Below are 14648 nucleotides of genomic sequence, written 5' to 3'. Positions count from 1 at the left end.
AATCAGGCTTTTTTTTCTCTCCTCCCAACCTCTCTGCAATTATTATTATTTTTTTTTTTTTGGACAGCAACTGTGCTGGACACAACAATCATGTTGTGCCAGCAGTGAACAAAACCTTTCATTCCATTAAACTGTGGCCCAGGATTTCAACCAGCTATTTTGGGAATAGTGAATTTTAGGCACTGAAAAAAAACTCTGATACATTTTTAAAGACCAAAGGACAATATAAAATGGTAGCTGTGCACACTCCATATTGTGTGCTCAGGAAACAGTATAAATGTTTCAAGATGACTGTTGTGTTATAAGGTACCAAAGCAATCTTTTTATTAGAGCACAGCTCCTGTAAGGAAGAAAAATGTAGAAATGTGGAGATAACTGCCTTTGTGCACAGAAAAACAAAGCAAAAGGAAGAAAATACTTTTGATATTTAGTTAGAAAATACTTTCCTTCCTCTCCCTTTCAAATAGTTCATTTTTTGGCAAAAATAGCACCCAACATGTTTTGACTGAAATGGAAATATTTCGGTCTGAGAGAAGTCCTAGCGGTGCCTCCTGGGAGCTGCTGCTTGGAAACTTGGTGCTTCAAACCTGTGCTGGCTCCAGCGGGGGTCTGGCTGCTCCACGCTCTTTTTGACAGCCACGGGGGGCTGTGGTTTCCCTGGGGAAATGCAGTCGGGGAAAAATTTGGCTCCCAGTGTGCAGCAGCAGTGTGGGACCCTGACACCACCTGTGCTGGCACTCCAGGGTAAAAACATTGCAGTTTAAGGCATACAGCTCTATTATAGAAAAGAAATGCTTTTCATCAGTGAGAAACAACTGTGTTATTTTATTTCTTCCCCTGCTTCCCCCAGCTCTCCATTGGGTCAGAAAGCGTTGATTTAGGTGAGCAGTGTCCAGATGGGGGCTGTTCTCAGTGTTCGGATGTCTCTGCAGAGCGAGGGGCTGATGTTGGTGGAGGTCCCTGTGAGCTACCAGGAGAGTTTACTGTAAGAAATGCCCATGCAGATCTAACCCCACTTGCAAAAGGGGAGAGGATGGCTCTGTCCAAAGGGGACATCCAATTCTCCCAGCACTGAAGCAGTGAGAAACTATGACTGCAGTTACCTTGGCATCCTCCAAAAGAGCCACAGAAAACAAGGTGTGACATCAGGCCATAGTGTGTCCCCCTCCTCCTCCATGGCAGCTTGTAGGCAACACACTGTTTTTTTTTTTTTTAAAAAAAAAAAAAAAGTAAATAAACAAGGCTATGCCATTTTTGGGAGGGGTGTGTGTCACCTTTTGGCAGCTTGTCTCCTCGTAAGAGAAATGTGGTGAGGATGCAGCTTTGGAGTATCATCTCCATGAATATCCTTGCTTGAAAGTGGAGCATGGTTGGAGCAGACAACTGAAAACCGTGATCTGGTAGGGCTGGGAGACCTCCTAGCACCTAGCAGATTTGGAGATCACTTGGGAGGTCTGAAGGCCATAGTTCTCAACCTTCCTGCACCTTCCAGCAGGAGCTTTTGGGATGGAAACACTAGTTCTGGCTGTCCACTGATGGAGAGGTCTCCTGAAGCCCACTGCGTCCCCTGGCATCTGTTGCTGGCTTGTGTATGAGAAGGACAAGTCTCTGCTTCCTCCCACATTCCTCCCAGTCCATCTCTTTTATTCATTGTGCACAGCCTGAACTTCTGGACAAAAAAGCTTTCTGGTCAGCCAGCCCAAGTGGGTGGAAAGCCCTGCTCCTGCAGGGAGGAGCTGCTGGGCTTCCAGGGGAAGAGACCCCCATTTTGAGTAGGCTCTGCTTGGCAAGCCACCAGTGCCCGGGGTTTGGAAAGCTTTTGTGGCACAATGAGAGACGCATTCATTTGGTTTTGAGCTCCTGGGTGAGTTTCCCCTCCGTAACAGCTCGGTTGCTAATATTTCTGGCAGTCACCGCAGCAGTGGTTTGGATGAAAGCTCCCTACTGTGAGTAGGTTTATATAATTGGTATTGTTAAATTTTGTAAATAAATTCTGAGTTTCTACAGCGATAGGTCCTCTCTAAGGGGCCTAGAAGGAGAATTGGGGCTTCTCCTCTACATGTAGGTGGCCAAGTGAGCCTGCTCAAGGTGGATTTGAGGATCTGTCCTCATTCCAGCAGAGCAGCCTTGGGCAGGTGAATATGGTACCCCAAAGCCTCTTTGGTCCAAAGGCTGCAGCTTCAAAGAGGAGAGCTTGTGTTGTAACCTGGGCTCTGGTTCTGGCTACTCTGAGCCTGGTGGCAATTCACAGGGTGCTGCTGTGCAACCTGCTCTTTAGGCATTTCAGCAGCCCTTGGGTTCGATGAGTGCCTGGCTGTCTTGCAAGAAGACCAGAGGGAGGTTAGTATCTCCCCTGAGGTCTCTGAGACCCCCTGTTCACTTCTCAGTCCTACAAAGCAGGAACAACCTTGTCCAGCAACTGATGTGCTTGGAGAAATGTCTCCAGAACTGCAGGGTCTTGTAGGAGAGGGGTTTGTAGCCAGGGCTGGCAAAACATCCCTGCTCCAAACCAAATTTCAAAACAAGGGAACAAACCAGACTTTCTATCAGTGCTTGTCCTTCCAGCTCGTCTCCATTCATGCACATGGCTCTGGCGTGCATTAGGTCTCGATGACTTATTTATTTCTTCTCCCTGAGTGCTCTGGAAGGGAGCTTGTTCTCTGGCCCAGAGATCCCCTGTTCAGGAGAATCAGGCTGGAGGAGCCTGGGGAAAAGGAATGGGGATGATAACCAAAAGGGGGAAAAGTAGATCTAAATATTTAATCCATCCACAAGTCAGCTTGGTTCCCTGTAAGCAACTTGGCAGAGATGAGGTTTTTATTTACACGCTTGCTCCCATACACAATATAAATAGTATGTAATTTATAAATGCTGTTATAATATTCATGTATTAATCTTGTGTCTTTTGCTAAGAGTACGTGTATCTATTTTATGTGTGTGTGTCAAACAGCAGCAGTGGTGGAAGAGGCAAGAACGTAACAGGGAAGATACAAAACGGAAAGCGAAAGGGGAGAGTGCTGCAGCGATAAAGCATGATGGGGCTGCAGTCTCCTGGGAGGGACGTCTCTATTTCCCTGAAAGACTCTTCAGACACCATGACACTAATGTACTGCCTTCATTTATTAATTCACTGATCTATTTATTAATTGATTACTTTTCTGCTTTGTATTTTTTGTTTGTTTGTTTGCTTTCAGTAAGGAGTACCCGGTTGTTCCCAGGAGCACGGTGAGACAGAAAGTGTCCTCGAATCACAGCCCCTTCAGTGGTGAGACCAGGGTCCTTTCCGCCTCCTCCAACCTGGGCTCCCAGTACCAGTGCGAGAACGGGGTGTCGAGCACCTCCCAGGACCTGCTGCCGCCCGCCAACCCCTACCCGATCTCCCAGGAGCACAGCCAGATCTACCACTGCACCAAGAGAAAAGGTCAGAGCCCAGATGCTCTCGCTTAGCAACTTCCCCCCTCTTCCTAGCATGACCATCAGCATTATTCTGTGGTGTTCCCCTTGCTGTTAGACTTGAAGATGCACAAGGGGTGAAGGCAATCTGCCGAGCTGGGCTGGGGAACTCATCTCACCAGTGTGAGCCTAAATCCCCTTCCCTGCTGCTGGGCTGGGAGCGAGCTGTTTGGAGGGGTGGCCGTACCTTCCACCCCCGTTGAATCCACATTCAGCTAGATAGCTGGGGCAGGAGATAAAGCTGGCTTATCTGGCTCCATAGTCCCTCAGACGGGGTTAATCTCTGAGTGTAGATACCTTGACAGCTTGGATTTTGCACAGTTTTGGACTGAGAGTCTCACGGTTGGGAGATATTTGCCCATATGCAGAAAGCATTTCCACTTAAATGCCCGGTCTAATGAGCGGGGCATGGGATTGAAAACCATGATATCCATGTTCATTCCCCTCCGGTGTGACTGACCTGCTTTGACAGAGCTTGAGGGATCCAACTGTGAGTGCTTTACGCTGACTGCTGAGCTCGTCCTGGCGTGAAGGACCCGGGGTAGCGAGGGGGTAATTGTTCTTGGGCAGGAGAAGCACTTGGCAGGTTCTCCCTTCCTCTCCTAAAGCCATGGGAGTGCCCAGCTGCAGGGCTGAGGTAGCAAAATCCTCAGATCAAGCCCAGACCCTCAGAAGAATAGGGAATATCCAGGGTAGAGTGCTATAGGGTGGGCATGAGATCATTGCTGCCTGCCCCTTTTCCCTTTCCTCCACTATTTAGCACAGGAAAAGCCAACAGGAGACAGCGTGCACCGTGGCAAATGCACCAAGAACTGCTCCAGCCCGGTAGCCTCTTCCTACAGCAGATCCCTTCCTGCTTCCCTGCATGGTCCTATCAGACACGTCATTATTTTTAGCAGCATAACCCCGGGGGCACTGGGACGTGCAGAGCAGGCTCAGGGCGAAGGTAGCGGATGCTGGGAAGTGCTGGCAGATGGGGCAGCAGGGCAGTGGAAATTGGGGTCTCTCACATCCTTGGGGAACCCTCTGGGTGTTGTAGCATCAGTTGTGGGTGTGTGTGTACGTGTATAAATGCAAAACGTTGAGGAATTATAATATTTTCCTGGTGTAAAAAGCAAATGGTGGAAAATGGAGGCGTAATTTTCTGAGTACTGCATCCTTGTGCTCATAAAACCTGCGTCAAAGCTGCGGTGGGAAATGGCAATGCTATGCTTGGGCTAGCTGTCAGGTGGGGAATAAGGAGTAGCAGTGGCCTCCCAGGGTGTCCCCTAAGGTCAGAGGTGAGCCGAGTCACCCTTGCTCCCCCCATACTGGTGCAGAGCTATGGATGCAAGATGCTGGGACACAAAACCCCATCTGTGGTGGTGATGGGGCAGGAGGTCACGTTTACCCTTGGTGTCCCTTAGCCTGAGCTCCTGCCTCAGTGCTCCTTTGCCCTGGGAGCTGAGCTTTCACGGTTCCTCTTCCCCTTGACAAAAACTAACCCAAACGAGCTGCCCAAATGGCAGCAGCCCTTTTGGACAACCTCCGACTGCTGCGTGTCCCCGCACCGCGGGGCAATCCATCATTCGCCTCCGCGTTGTAAAGCGATAAGGACTCAGCAGAGGTTTCCTTCCAGTTTTGGGATTCCCGCTAAGTGGTGTCTCCATGGGTGGTTTCCCTCAATCCCCCAATTATCTCACTTCCTCTTATTGTCACAAAAGAGACGACTATCTGCCCCGTAATAAGCTCCCTGGCCCTTTTCTGGCCTGCGTGGCCCTTGCCAAAGTGCAGGAGACCGGCGGAGCATGTCCTTGTCTGTAGGGCTGATGGCCCCTCATTATCTCACCGATGGCTTGAGTGGCACAAGCAGTTAAGGGCCTTTTATCAAAGCCGCCAAATGCTTTAATCAAAGAGAAGCAGCGTCCTGTCCGATACCACCGGCTTCTTCCGCGAGGCTGCTGTCTCAGGAGCCCGAGCCCTGGCTCTCCTCGCTGTGCTTTTTCCCCTCCCCACGCATCCAAGCAAATCGAAAACAGCCACCAGGGCTTAAAGGAAAGAAACACAAAGTTAATGGGAAACAGAGAGCCAACGTAAGCTGCCAAGCAGCTCTTTGCGAAGTGAAATTAATTAAAAAAAAAAAAAAAAAGTAACTAGAGATGAGCAATTCTGTTCAGATAAATCAGAACGTGATCCAAGGTTTCGTCTCGGACTCAGGCTGTGCGTGGCACTTTCTTCTAGTGCTGAGCAAGAGTCTTTACTAAATGAGGGAAAATAATCCTACCTATAATATTTCTCTTTATCTTCCTCTTCCAGCCTCCCCTTTTCCAGTGAAATATTAAGCTCTTCCTCACACCTCTCCCGCTTTCCTGCTTTAATCTTTCTGCACAATTTTTAACAAGCCTTACGATCTCAGAAAAAAATGTAGCAGCATGTTGAGTTCTAACGTACCTCTGTCTATTTTCTGGACTGGGAATTTTATTGATTTCATTGGATCATCGACTTCCCAAACATTGGCTCCTCTTCAGTCAGTTTAGGATTTGTCTCAGCAGTTATTTCCCCTCCACAAGGCTGTGGTTATGGGTAAGTGCTTGCAGGGGCAGAGGGCAGTTCGCCTGGGTTCGAGACCAGCTGGTGTCTGTATCTTCTGAAACAAACACCACCCCTGTTTTCCAAGATAGTCTCTCGAATACTGCTCCTTCCAGCTTTGACATCTCGTGATGTTTCTCTGGAGCCCTTTTAATCAGGAGGGCAAGTCTTCGTTTAGGCTTGGTTAAGAATAGATCTGTATTCGAGCAGCTAAAAAGAACCTCGTTTGACTTCTACTTTCTTGGTGACTGAGGACCAAGATTTAGTTCCGTGTTTGACAGTGTTGTTCTTAGCTGTCAAGTCAAGATGGATTCGCTCTGGGGATCTGATACGGAGCTACATTAGGGGAGAGCAGCAGGGCTGTGAGGGGATGTTATCTCCGAAGGCTCCTCTGTCTCAGGGAGCTGATCCTCCTCTAGGCGAGGAAGGAAGGACACATCCCAGAGACACAGCTCTGGCAATTTCTGGTGCCTGGCTGGGAACCTGGGGTCACAGCATTGGGAATGACCCCAGCATGGCATGACGAGGCTGCTGCTCCAGGCACTTTCTGGACATGCTAAATGCAGTCCTTGAGGCAGGAATTGTCCTGCCTTGTGTCCTAGCTCCACACTGAGATCGCTTATGGCATTTCACTCAGGCTGGACTTGGGTGGATGTATAAACTCCAAAACTCTGTCCTACTAAGGAGTGGCCTCAACTCTTGATGTGGATTTTTAGGCTGCAACAAAGATCTGTTAAAGCTTCACTCTTTCTCTAGTTCTCCACTTATCCCTCTCTCACTGCTGTGCTTGGAGGAGCCCAAAAGGACTTTCCAGCAGGCAGCTGGCTTTCTGTCTTTGATTTTAGCCCCACATCCCAATTAGGGCATCGGGGCTTGTTTTCCCTTGTGTTATCCTCTCCCCTCAGACTTCCTGTGAACTGAAAAGTCATCCCTTTAAACCCCTGCTCCCTCCCGGCCTTACACAATCTCAACCACTTGGCAGATTTCTGGGATGCTTGCGATGCTGAACAGGAGGCAACTGGAACAGCCTTTCCCCGGGGAGGTTATAAAAGTTGTCATGTTGGCACTCTGAGGGAGAAGAGGGATGTGGCAGAATCCACCGGCTTCAGCCAGTGAGGACTGTATCCTTCAGCCTCTTAGCTTGGACGTGACCCTGCCCATGGGGAAGAATATATCTTTCATCCTCTTCCTGCTCTGCTGAGGTTGGTGGAGATGCAGCAATGCCTTTCCCCCTTCTCCAAAACAGGCGCTGTTAGGGAGGACTGACCTCTTCATTTACCAAGCTGATTTCTTCCTGCCCAGCTTTTCTGTCACTTGAGGAAGCTCCAGGACCAGGGCTGAACACGAGTCAGGTCTGGGAGGTCTACTTGGAGGATGCGCTGCTCGTCCTGCCAACGGTTTAGGAGATGCAATGAGTTTGCCAAGCCTTGAGCTACACTGTGGCCAGAGGTGTCCGCAGCTTGGGTAGATGCAGCCGGGAGCAAGGGGGCTGCTCGGGCACTGAGGGTGAGGAGTAACATGCCTGCATGGTGGGGAGATATTCAGGGGGTTGGTGTGTGTCCAGCCCTGCTGGTGGGGCTGTTGTTTCAGTAGCTTCATGTAGACACCCCACTGTCTCATCAGGAGATGCTTTCTGTGCCTTTGCAGGCAGTGCAGCCATTTGCTGCCCCTGGAAGTGGCTCCAGGTTTTGGTGTTGGGTTTTTCTGCCCCTCTGCTCCCCTGCAATGCATCACAGCCATTGCAAACCTTGTGACTGCTAGAACAACTAGCATAGCCACAACCTGTCATAGGTTTCATGTCCTAGGACATGTGTCCTGCTTGCCCTTTAAAGATGCACATTTTGGTTAAATCCATCTTTTTCTTTTCTTCTTTGACAACCCTTGTCAGCTTTGCACATTGTGATTAGCTATTCATGCTCATGCTAGATTCATATGAGAAACCAGACTGGGCAAAACAACAGCGTTAATGACAATCATCCATTGTGTCTCCCTAACAAAGTTGGGATGAACCTACTGTAATGTCCTGGAAGTGTGGGTGAGCGTTAAAAGCTCAAACAATCGTGTCCCGTTCTGCATTGTCTTCCATCCCAGGGAGCTGATTGTCATGAATTGGAAAAGAGCTCCCCTGATTTACACCAAGGGAAGAGGTGGGCCCTAGACACCCTGAAGTCCAGAGATTTTGCATGTTTGCATTTCATCCTGGATGGCCCTAATCTTGGTATTGGGAAAATTCCATTTAAAAAGCCATTTGTGTGGTATTTACAACCCAGCTGGAAGTAGTAAATACCGGAAACCTTGGAACTGCTTACGCTCTCGCTCAAGCTCCTTCATTCGATAGATCATCAAATTCCTTGCATGGGAGCCAGTTTCCACCCCGTTCTGCAGGCTCCGTTTTCCTTGGACCCACTTCGGAGCAGCTTCTCCCGGGTGCTGGCAGCTTCCCCCTGCTTGGCAGAGCCCTTTGCTTTTTGAGGTTTGTGCAGTATCGAGGGGCTAGTCGCAGGAGCTGATTGCCCCTCTCGGCTTCCAAGAATAGCAGTGAGGATGGGCAGCATCTTGCAGGACCTCCAGCATCTCCCAAAGGTGCACAGCTCCCCCTGGGGCTTTGCTACCAGGGGAAGGACAATGGAAGGCTGTTAAGGAGCCAGGATCAAGAAAGAAACCAGGGCAAAGTGGATACTTCTCTGCTATGTCCTGTTGATGCTGAGGAGGTGAGAGGACCTTCGGGAAGAGGACGTAGCCTTGGGATACAGTGCCCAGGCTCCAGAGCAGGTGGGGATGACTCTAAATAAGAATGGAATGGGAATACCTCCTTCCAGCATTGCAGGAGAGCTTTCTTTGGCTTGTTCCACTTTTTGCCACGCTCTTACTTGAAGAAGTCTCCTGCCTGCCCCCAGATCTGTGGGGATGACCTTCACCTGCTTGGTACTGGCTCTGATTTCCTCTTTGAGCGGTGGTGGGGTAATGGCATGTCAGAGTAGAGACCATGTACCGGTGCAGAGCCATCAGCTGAGGATCTCTGCTCTGCATCATTCCATCTTCAGGATGGACCATTCTCTTCTCTTGAGCACTTTGAGGTTACACAGGTGGGAAAAACACCAGGAGGAGGGGCCAGAGGGTGGGCAAGAAGTGTTAGGGTTAGGATAGGCTGTGGTCCTTTGTTAGCATCCCCTTTGGAGACGTGCATGCTGCCCTTAAACACCTTAAGACCTGGAGTGACAGTGCCCTTTCCATGCTCAACATCAGAGAGAATGGGTCTAGAAAGGCCAGCAGAGCAATTGGTAGAGCTTAGGGAAGAAGAGGGGGCACCCATAAGGTTTCCACCGACGTGCTGGTTGTTTTTATTTTTCTCTCTTCACCTGCGGTGTGCTCTGGAAGCAGATCCCTGGCTCTGTGGCTCTGCCTGGCTGTGCTGTGGCAGGGAGAAAAATGTCTGGGCTAAATGGAAAAATCAGCAACCTCAGGTTGTAAGTCAGGCACACTTTTGCACAATGGAAAAACAGGGTTCGACTGTTTTGTGTTGTATATATTAAAAAATAAAATAAACAGTCAAACCCCAAGCCAGTGACTTCCAATGCCAGCAGAGTAATGCGGTTTAATGCTGAAAACTTTATTAGCAGAACAATGCTTCATTTTACAAGATATTGTTTTTCCACCCTAGTGCTCTTATTACTCAGTGTTGGGTTAGGGATCCAAAACTTTTAGGCTGTCTGTAAAAGCTAGAGCTACTCCAGCCATATGTACCTCCTGCGATAGACCCGTGCTCAGCAGGGAGCTGAAGGCAGTGCTTCCAGCTTTCATCCTTCAGGGAACTTCATCATTTTCCCTATAAAAAAATAAAAACAAACCTGATCAGCAGTAAGGGCAGTGATATGCTTTTGCTCTGCTCACCATTTCAGCTGCATTAAAGATGCTATTGCAATGTTTGGTTCTCCTGTCCTGCTGGTGCCCAGCTGTAGTGGCTGCCCTTGGTAGGCACCTGAGTGGGAGTAATGGGTTATTTTACAAGCAGAGAGGGTGCAGCTTGGAGAAACACATGGCTGTTTACAGCAACAAGGGTACGTGCAAGTTTGCCAGAAACAAACAGTGCCAGTCTGCACCTCCTGAAGCTGAGACGTAGAGCAAAACCACAGGAGTTTGTGCAAGTGCCTTCTGGTGGGGGCAGATGCTTTTGTCCTCCTTTTTATGGAGCTGTTTGTTTCTTTTGTATTTTGGGGGTAAAAAAAAAGAAAAAAGAAAAAAGAAAAGAAAAAGAAAAGGCAACTCAAATCATGCTCGAAATCATGCTAGTTGAGGAAATTTGAAGAGGGCTATTTCTTGCAGTATTCTTTCCCATTTTACCCTTGCTGAAAGGGTTCAGAGCTTTCTGTCCCGAGAGGCTGTAGTCGAAGTGGGATGTTTTTCTGCCTGCACCAGGAATCTTGCTCTTGAAGCAGCAGCAGCAAAGTTAATCTGGGTCAGAACAAGCTCGCCTTCGCCTGCCTTGCTGTCCTTAAAATCTCTTGGTGAACTGCTTGTCCCCGGGCACTTTGCCATCCATCCCAGCAGAGCTGGATTTCATTTGATGACCCTGCAAATGAATAAATAAGCACACATTCATTTATTCATTTTGCTGCCCCCAAGAGATTTCACCTAAATTGTTTATCTCCTTCCCTCGGTTGGCACGGGTTTGTTGTGGGAAACAAAGGGCTCTGCAAGCTGCGCCTTGTTGTTTTGAGACGGGAAATTCACTTTTCTTTTTCTTTCTGCTTGGCCACAGCACGTAGCTCTGCATGGATTTATGTGCCCCTTGGCACAGCTGAAGGCTGTAGAACTCCAAATCTTGATTGCCTCAACTCTGCCGTAGCTGGTGCCCTCCCGGTGGGATTTTTATTGTGATCTCTATTTTTCTGTCACTTATCACAAAAAAAATAATGTATCATTGTTAAAGCTTTTTAATTAACAGCATCGGTTCAGAGGCTCTGGGTGTGGGGACCTCTGCTAGGGTATTGTGTCTGCAGGCAGGAGGTGCTGCTCCGGCCAAAGTGCTGGCAGCAAAAGGAGACGATCAATTTGGTGATGTGGTGGCTTGAGTGGGGGGTATCACCAAAAAAGCTAAGTCTCAAGGTCCCGTTGGCATCTTACAGCGTTGCTTTTGCTCGCAGAGCTCCCAGCTAACCCCTCCTTCCCCAGTCCAGGGACAAAAACAGCGGTCAGCTTTAGTGGGACCCGTTCAGACCGATCCCAAGGAAGGGCTGTGACACAGCCAGGGGACGTCTCCGGACCTGCTGCGTGCAGGCTGTGCCCCTGGCAGGAGGAGGATAATCCTGCCGGGCTGCAGGGCACGGTGTTGGTGTTGGCTACCAGGAGTTTTCTCTCCCAACAGATGAGGAATGTTCCACCACCGAGCATCCCTACAAGAAGCCCTACATGGAGACTTCTCCAGCGGAAGAGGATCCCTTCTACAGGTCCAGTTACCCCCAGCAGCAGGGACTGAACACTTCATACAGGACTGAATCAGCCCAGCGCCAAGCGTGCATGTACGCCAGCTCCGCTCCCCCCACGGACCCCGTGCCCAGCCTGGAAGACATCAGCTGTAACACGTGGCCCAGCGTGCCCTCCTACAGCAGTTGCACAGTGTCTGCCATGCAGCCGATGGACAGGTTACCCTACCAGCATTTCTCTGCCCACTTCACCTCGGGGCCGCTGATGCCCCGGCTCGGCAGCGTGGCCAACCATACCTCCCCCCAGATAGGAGACACCCACAGCATGTTCCAGCACCAGACCTCGGTTTCTCACCAACCCATTGTCCGGCAGTGTGGACCCCAAACGGGCATCCAGTCCCCCCCTAGCAGCCTCCAGCCCGCAGAGTTCCTCTATTCCCACGGCGTGCCTCGAACCCTCTCGCCCCACCAGTACCACTCGGTGCACGGCGTGGGCATGGTGCCAGAGTGGAGCGAGAACAGCTAACCAGGCAGCCGAGGCCACAGCATCAGCCACGGCAAAAAATGGAGGAAAAAGAAATAAAAAAGGAAAAAAACACCCCGTTGGTAATACAAACAAGAGCGTTTTGCAAGACTCCTTGAAGTGAATGTTCACCGTTAGCACTCGAGAGGGACGGATGCTGATTGACACCACGGATGAAGCAGTCATCGGCCTCGGCGTGACTTGCCCCCTTTTTTTCTTTTGGTTCATAAGTGAAAAACCAACAGATCGGCAGGCTGCCCCCCGCCATGCCCCCCACCCGACTTGTGTTGCTGCCACAGCGAGCCCCCTCCCCATCGCCCCTCCCCAGCCCCTGCTCTTTTTGTTCTCAAATGGACACGAGACTCCTGCTGCCTTTCTCAACACGGCCAGAGTGCTTGAATGAAAACAACTAGGATGTTACTTTTTTTTTTTTTGTGGTGTTGATGTTGACAATGTTATATAATAAATAATAATATATATATTTTTTTCTTTCAATTTTCTCAAGAAAAAAAGACATGGGCCCTTTTTACCAAGGGTGGAGCTTGGAGTGGTGTTTTTATTGTTTTTCGTTAGTGTTATCGTTGTTGCTTTTCAACAGAAAAGAGGTATTCTGAACCCACAAATAAGAAAAATCAGGTACCTACCTCACCCAGGTGTTGTACCACAAGTGAAATCGCTCACTGCTATTTCCTTAAAATTGCCACATGTCCCCCAAAATGCATCTCTGTGGGAACCAGCCTAGGAACCTCAACCCCTGGCCCACTCCCATTTCTCTCCTTCCTCATTCCTTCCCACCTCCTGGTCTTTTCCGTCCATCAGCTATCTCTGTCAGAAATGTGGAGTATCTTTCTAACTTGAAAACCTCCACAGCTCGTCTGCTGCTGAATTTTTTGCCGGCACGTGGAAAGTGAGACTGTGAGCCAGCTGCAAAGGGGAGGAGAGAGGGAGAGGATGCAGGGAGCAAAAGGAAAATCAGTAAGAATGATGGTGGCAATTGCTTGCAATCCTCAACTTTCAGTTTGTCGGTCATTCTTTTCCTTCCCCTCTACAAATAAAAACAAAAATAAATAAAGAGAAAGGGATAACTGTCTGGGTATGCTGAGACATTTAGTAAATGTGTTTGAATGGAGCAGAAAATGATCATGGGAGGCTGGGAGTGGGGGAAGCAAGAAGAAAGGAAAAAGTGAATGCTTGTAAGTAAAAATGCCTACTGCAAGGACTCTTCAGGTGTAAAATTTACTGGTACTATTTATTTATACATGGGAGTTTGAGTAAGTCCTAATGTGTCACGAAGCCAGCAAAGCAGCTGATTCAGAGGGACTCATGGTTTATTGAAACTGAACTTTGTTTTCTTCATTTTTTTTTCTCCAAGCTGTGCCCACACTCTCTATATAATTTACATATATTTTTAATTAAAAGCAATTCTAATGAACAGAAGAGGTATACCTGTGTGTCAGCAGAGGAGAATGTGGGTGTGAATGAGTGGGAATGCCGGTATGTGTGCGGGAGGGACCGCAGACAGATACCCAAACCATGTAGCTCAGAAAAAAATCCCTACCTAGCTATGCTTTCCTATTCTTGTGTGCCAATTTATATCTAATAAATACCACATGCTACAAAGTGCAAGGGACCTGCCCACCATTTTTTCCCCTTTTTTTCTCTTCTTTCTGCTCGATGCCTGGAAGTTTGTTTTTTTTATTTATTTACGGTGAAATAAACACCATCCTGGTGGGGAAGGCTTTTAGGCAGTGATAGGCTGAGCTTGCTGCATCCTGAGCTGCATGTTTTTCTCTACCTAGGTCCTTCCCACACAAACCACCTTCCCTTGCCAACTCTAAGGTTTATCATAGAGTTGCTTGTGTTGGAAGTGGCCTTATAAACCACCCACTTCCAACCCCCTGCCATCAGTAGGGATGCATCCCACTAGACCAGGGTGCTCAAAGCTTGGTCTTGAGCACCTCCAGGGGTGGGGCATCCACAATTTCTCTGGGCAAAAGAAGTTCTCAGGGTCTCTTTCCCACCAAGGTAGATTTAGGAGCAACCCTGAAAACCCAGGTGGGTGCAGGGATGGCACCAGGAGGAGCTGGTGGAGGTGGAGCTGCCCCCTCTTCCCACCTGGATGGAGTCTGTGGGGACGTCTGGCCCAGGGGAGCTGTGGGACTGTGCCCCAGCTTCAGCGAGGGAGGGCAGGATGCTGCACGCTTTGTGAATGGGAAGAAGATGGAAAAACAGTGCCAGAGAAAGAGATTGGACTGAAATAGGCTGCATCCAGGAGGTCCAGCTTGAAGGTGTCCTCCACATGGCCCTGGCTGCCCCAGTGAGCAGCATGATCAGGTGCTGGGAATGTTCATGTCCTAACATGAAAGTGAACAGGTTTTGAAGCTCCCCTTACCTGATGATGCTCCCACCTGGGACCTGGGGATGGTATCCTGCTACTGACCTCAGTGCACCCACGGGAGTCCCACAGGAGTCTCACGGGGGTACCGGTTGTGCCTGCTGGCAGGAGACCTGAGTATCGTGTATGCCCTCTGTGGGCACGGCCGGGATGTGGAGTTGCACACAAAGCTGCCTGTCTTCATGGGGCCACCCCCGGGGAAGGACTCGGATGTCACATTGCTCAGTAAATCACATGCTGTTCCCCCGGAATATGCAGTTACCCAAGATTAATGATGGGGTAAATT

At 49.3% G+C, this 14648-nt stretch overlaps 1 protein-coding gene across 6 annotated transcripts in view; it reads left to right on the top strand.

Annotated features, from left to right (window-relative positions):
- Positions 1-12437, top strand: part of TBX5 (T-box transcription factor 5) — a 126133-nt gene extending 113696 nt beyond the window's left edge. For all 6 annotated transcript variants that reach the window (XM_048064008.2, XM_066978971.1, XM_066978969.1 and 3 more), the window contains exons 8-9: positions 3195-3421; positions 11387-12437. In XM_048064008.2, coding sequence (XP_047919965.1) covers positions 3195-3421; positions 11387-11970 — 811 coding nt within the window. In that variant the 3' untranslated portion in view covers positions 11971-12437. The remainder of the gene's footprint in view (positions 1-3194; positions 3422-11386) is intronic.
- The last annotated feature ends 2211 nt before the right edge of the window (positions 12438-14648 follow it).

Source organism: Anser cygnoides, chromosome 17 (genome assembly GCF_040182565.1).
Source record: "Anser cygnoides isolate HZ-2024a breed goose chromosome 17, Taihu_goose_T2T_genome, whole genome shotgun sequence".
Taxonomy (NCBI): domain Eukaryota; kingdom Metazoa; phylum Chordata; class Aves; order Anseriformes; family Anatidae; genus Anser; species Anser cygnoides.
This window is presented reverse-complemented; position numbering and strand designations above follow the sequence as displayed.